Source organism: Pezoporus wallicus, unplaced genomic scaffold (genome assembly GCF_028554395.1).
Source record: "Pezoporus wallicus isolate ANWC-B61680 ecotype Strahan unplaced genomic scaffold, APGP_CSIRO_Pwel_v1 contig_447, whole genome shotgun sequence".
NCBI lineage: Eukaryota > Metazoa > Chordata > Aves > Psittaciformes > Psittacidae > Pezoporus > Pezoporus wallicus.
In genome coordinates, this window is record NW_026636385.1 from 1,111,650 (window position 1) to 1,117,649 (window position 6,000).

The following is a 6,000-nucleotide window of genomic DNA, read 5'->3' on the forward strand; positions in this document are numbered from 1 at the left end:
ATGAGTATGAAGGCTATTCCCAGTTCCCTAGTGTTTAATCCACAGGATTCAGCAAGCTAGCTGATGCTTGCTGAATCCTGCACTAGGTTTCTGCCTATGAAGACTGTGGGATTTAGGGCATGTTAGAATGGCAGGAGACACAGGGTGAAGGGGAGAGCAAACTGACAAGCAGGAAAGCTGGTAAACAGTTCTGTTATGGGCAAGGAAGAACTACTGCATCCAGTGCAATTATATCTCTGTGTTACCACAGAGTGCTGTCCTTTATGCAAATGAAAACTTCCTTGTAGATGCATATGCCATTGTTAGTTAACAAGTACAATGCTAGGCAGATATAATGACGACCAAGGTAACTTATTTGGTTGCTGTCTTGAGGGATTATCATGATGTGAATGGTAATTTGCACTACACACTAGGAAACCCCTGACATAAGGAAGCATCTCCAATGTAAAGGAGCTTTTCAGCTGGTATGCATTCTGCTGAGATCATGCATAAGGTGTCTGGCTGACATCAGCTACGGAAGAAAGTGAGTGTGTGCTGTTTTCTAGGGATGTGAAAAGGTGAATTCTAGAATGTTACTTTCAGAAGTAGCAGTAACTGAACATATTGCTCACTGGCCACAGTTTTATCATTGGACTTGAACTGGGAACCAGTTTATAAGGGATCTTATACCAAGCTTGTGAGTAGAAGTAGCACTATAAGCATTTTTTAAGCAATGCCATATCAGTGGATACAGATCACTGCCTGTGCTCAGCAAAATAAGGAAGTATATTTAGTTTTAGCTGATATATTTTATTGTGGCTCAATTTGTAGGTCTTCTAATGGGTCTTATAAAGCCTGACATAAAATCATTCACGTTTACAACAGACTTCATAATGTGAGCATGAACCTGTGGCTACTTTCATGCAGTTTTACAAGCTGCCTAAACAAATGTTTTAAGAGACGTTTAACTGTTTTTTTATATAAAGCTGCTTGATCTGTTTCAAACCATCAAACTTCATTCATTAAATGTCTTATACAAGCAATTTGTAGTTATATGCACATTTCTAATGTGAGAATGGTGAATTCTGTTATTCAGACTAAAATAATAGGCTGGTAGCAGATTTTAATCAGGCTGCTTTTTCTAATGCTTGTACTTCATTCTAAAGAACAGTGGAATGTACTAAAACTACACAAAGCCAAGTCATGGAGCTTTCCACTTAGTTTTTCATTGACACAGGCAAAACACGCATTGAAGGCACTGGATAAGAGTTTCTCTGTATAGCTTATATGCCTGCGTTCATAGAAAAGATACATACACAATAATCTTAATTACACATGTAGGTCTACAAATGAGATATAAAGCCAACCATGTAGACAGTGCGTAAAATAACTATTGAATTAAACACAGCATAGATTTCTCTGTGTGCTAAATAAATAGTAATTCGGTGTTCAAGCAATTATATAGTACCCGTAAGAGTTATTAACTAGTAGATAATAAAGCACATGTGTTACTACTTTTTAAGCTGTATCCCTTCATCTAAGCATTGGCAAGCTTAATTAGCAGTGTAACCGAGTACCTTAGAAGATTATTAATTGCTGGAACCCATGAAAGATTTGGTTTCCCTGTACATAACCATGTTTGAGGCAGAGCGGTTTGGGTAGTCCTACAGCAAGTCTCAGTGTCCACAATTCTGTGGCTGAGATGGATTGTCAGAATGATTTGTTACTAAACACTGTGTTCAGTTTTACAGTCATTAAGTACTAGTCTCTTCTTAGCATTAAAACAAAAAGGTTTTGTATTTAATACCTGTATTTACATTAGGATCTCCAAAGAAGTGTCTTCTGCCTCAACATGAAACAACCTTTGTAAATAGCTTTCTTCTTTAATTAGGCCTGTTTTGTATGCAAACTAAAAAAAAAATATAAACAATGAAGTAATGAAGGGTAGTCATGTGTTGTGAGAAAGTTAGCCTGCTGGAAGAAATCAGAAGACCATCCTATGGGGCGGATATAGGACAGGCATATTATCTTCCTAGTTTGATGTACTTTCTTCTGCTATTCTTCTGAATATTTTCTGTTAGATGCACTGGTATTTCTTACGGCAAAGCCTTTCAAACCTCTATAAAAGAGGATAAAATTTTGAAGGATAAGTTTTATGAGCATATTAAGATGGGATAGCAATTTATTATGTTGACAAGTATCTCAGTTATAAAAGCAGTAAGAAAATTGTCCTATAATTACATGAAAAGGAGACCTATTTTGCAGACTGTGGGAGCTGCAGGGCAGCTGGCAGGATGAGGGCTGCCTCTGCCCATCCATGTTACCGTTACTGCTCCCTGAACCAGGATGTGCCCTGTATTCACAGGGCAGGCTGAGCACCTCCTTAGCTCCAACAGCCAGAAGCCTGTAAGATTTAAGTTGGATGAAGTGATGTACCTGCATCTAGAAGTAGTAATGATTTCCTCAGATGCAGCTGTGAAACTTCATGACTATGAAATATTAAGAGTCCTTGGCACTATTGGCATAATCTCAAACATACCAGATAACAATGCTCCCACCTCCAAGGCTTCTCTTTCACTTCATTTTATTGTGCTAGGGAGCACTTAAAAATTATCAGATTCACCCCTCCCCAGCTGCAAATCATATAATGCTTTATTTTAAACAAGCAGACTCAGTGTATAGAAGGCAACCACAATCTTATTAATCACATATTCACAGGCTCATATTTGAAGTATTTTCCAAATACTCCCTTGCTTCCTCTTCCTGTTATCAATTACTAGAAGATTATAATTATCTAAATCCATCCTGCAGCTGATTAGAAATAGTAGAGCAGTCAGCTAAACCAGAACATTTGGTGTAAAGCTGGCAGGTCACACCATCAAGCTGCTATATGATAATGCAAAAATATCTTGTATTTTCTGTACCTTGTAGCAGTTGTTTACACTATTTGAATAAAGATAACCTACAAGAACATTTAAAGAAAAATAGAAAGCATAATCTTCTTTTATCTCCATGCAGAGCAAGAGGAGGTTTATTTCAAAAGTGATTTCTTTTTTCTTGGTGTTCTCAAGCAATACGACTTTGCTATGGGACATCAGAGTATCAGAGCTTGATTAAGCCATTGAAGAGAAATGTGTTTTCCTCCCCAGTTCAGAAATGGGAAATGCATTCTGATGGCTGACACGAGAGTCCTGCTGTGTCTTGAGTTCAAAAGGCAATGACACCAACTACACCCGTTCCCCGCCCCCCACTCAGTCATTTGGAAAGAAGTCTTTCCCCAGTGTTAAATTTTATCACACAGAAAATCTGTGAGCTAACTTGTTGCCTAATACCAATTCAGATCAAGTAGTTTAGTTTTGTGCTGAAAGAGCCTTAAATAAGATTTCTCTTTTTTAACTCCACTAATGGCGAGTTGATCTGGTGTAATTTACACAGTCCTCTGATTCTAAGCTGTAATGTTTTATGTAGTGACATCTACAAAGCTGTACTATACCATTTGTCACTTTGTTACTGAAGACTTTGTGATACATGAGGTAATTTCATACACCTCCACACAAAGCAATCAATCTCCAAAATAGGATCCTAGGGTTGTTTTTGAAACTTCTTTTATCAAAATATGGGAGAATCTGTATCAGCCTTTCTAGGTTTTATATGGCAATAAAGATAACCTTCTCAAATACTTAAAACTGCTTGACAGTACTAGACTTTGTCATAAATGTCAATATTTTTCCCTACTCAAATGTCTTTGATTAGATGAGAGGCTGTTTCACAAGATCTATTTTGTATAAGATCTATTTTGTATATATGTGTTCTGCTTGCAACATGTTGCAACTGAGTCAGGTTGACTGGGAAGGGATCTGGGAGGGCAGGGCAGCACTCTTGAGATACAATTACCTAATACCAGGACTAATAAATGACAGAGATGCCATAAATTTCCTCTGTGGCCAGCAGCAACTCAGGTGATACCTGACACTGGAAGCACTGTGCCTGGCCGATTACCTGTAAGTACACCACTCTTATGCAAGGTCACCTGAGCTCCACTGAGATCCAGAAACTAGATTCCCCCCTTAAACATGCTATGTGATTCAACGTAAAGGCACGTCTAGATACACGTCTGTGTATCTAGAACAAATCTTCCCACAGACTGCAGTTATAGCTGCCCAGTAGATTTCAGTATTTCATTATGGGAACAAGTGAAACATTTTCTATAGTAGTCTCGCTTGTGATGTAAAAGATCCTGTTTAATGGCATTGAAATATCTCTCTTTTATTTATTTATTTAGTCAGGACTCTTCCCACCGAAACGGGGCATAAAAGGGATACAGGGCTAACAGCATAAAACTGCTATGGGATAGTATGATAACCTATCGGAAGTACACAGCAAAGTCCTCTGCCTCAAGCTTTGGGGACATCATTCATGCAGACACAACGGGGTGTCCCAGTCAATTCTGCTAATGTGTTCCTGTGAATCCAACAGTTCCTGTTGTGCCCACTGCTATCTCCCCATGCTGCCACGGACCTTGCCCCAGCTGCCATTGCCAGTCCTTCCAACACCTCATGGAGGTGAAGGTAATGGATTGGTCTTCCCATAGGGTTTTCCACTGGGAAACTGCCCAGGATTGCCCCCACTTCTCTAGACCAAACACCGCAGTGACAGCACTCACTGAAGGAAGGTGCGAGCAGGGCTTGCCCGACCTCGGTTTTGGCTCTGCCATGGGGGAAGCGGGCTCAGCCCGAAACACAAACCAGGAGGTTTGTCAGAGAAGGCACCGATGGGCAGAGACTGCTCCAGCCATCAGCAGGCGCGGGAAGCGGGATAGCGCGTCGCAGCCGACAGCCGTGCCGCCAAATCCTGCTCGGCTATTGCAGGTCGCAGGGTATTCAGTGGCTTTCTGAAAGCCCAAGCTGCCACCTTCACTTTGAAGAGCCCCAATCTCAGATAAAAGAATCAACTTTTAGTTTAGCTTTATACATAAGTGCCACGTAAAGCCTTAGCAGCTCTCAAGGCCAGCAGGAAAACGGTTTAGGAAAGTTCAGCTGAGCAGCTGGGGCAGAGGCGGTTTTTACCCACCTCTGGCTGGCCTTCCAGAAGGACCGTGCGCTGTAGGAAGGCGATCGCGATCCGCGCCGTCCCACGCAACACCGCTCGGTAACCTGGCCGGGAGCAGGCGGGGAGCGGGCGCCCCGGGACACCTGCTCGCGGCACCGTGCCTCGCCACGCGGCTCCGCGGGGCTCAGCCGAGCGGGACGCGCTGCCCGGGCACCGCGCGGTCTCTTACCGATGATGATGGCACAGGCGCTGACCAGCCCGATCTCCTTCTTCAGCGCCACGGGCTCGGGGCCGCCGGGCGCGCTGCGCTGCTCCCCGCCGGCCATCGCTGCCCGCGCCGCTCTGCCCCGCTGCCGACCCTCGCGCATGCGCCGCCCCCCGCCCGGGACGGGTGTGAGGGTGCGGGGGGGGGGCACGGTCACCGCCTCCCAGCAGAGAGGGTCCCGTGGGGTCCCGCAGGGTCTCTGGCAGGCGGCAGTGCCCGCAGCGCTGCGGGTGTCCCGGTGTGCAGCGCCCCCCGGGGACCTGCGAGCGGGAGGGACAGCGGCGCTAACAGCAGGGTCTGGGGAGCGCTGCCCAGGCACCGCTTCGGGTGAGGGCTGTGACCGAGCGGCCGAGCTCCGTGCAGGGCTCGGCTTCACAGCGGCTCTGCACGTCTTGGTGGTAGTCTGCCTGCTCTGAAGCTTTGTTAGCGGCGGTACGCAGTAAGTTGAAGGAAAGACAGAAACAACCCCAAACACTTCATTGCTTGTGGTCGTTACTGGCAGCGTGTGGCTAAGCATGTTTAACGTCACCAAGGCAATGAATGACTGCTGCGTTTCTGCGTTTGCTTTTCTGCTTAATCCCTTCTCTCCTCCTCCCCACTTTGTTTCAAACCTCCCCGTAAGGAGTTAAACCCCTGGCCCGTGTGCACAGCAGCCGCTGTGTACTGGAGGTGCTGGGGCTGAGGGACCTGCACCTGAGGGTGTCGTG

The 6,000-nt window shown here is 44.7% G+C and overlaps 1 protein-coding gene across 1 annotated transcript in view; it reads right to left on the reverse strand.

Moving 5' to 3' along the window:
- SLC7A10 (solute carrier family 7 member 10) overlaps nt 1-5,395 on the reverse strand; it is a 41,280-nt gene extending 35,885 nt beyond the window's left edge. Inside the window, exon 1 of the mRNA XM_057400175.1 lies at nt 5,258-5,395. Within this exon, the coding sequence (XP_057256158.1) occupies nt 5,258-5,354 (97 nt within the window). The 5' untranslated portion in view covers nt 5,355-5,395. The remainder of the gene's footprint in view (nt 1-5,257) is intronic.
- Between the last annotated feature and the right edge of the window lie 605 nt (nt 5,396-6,000).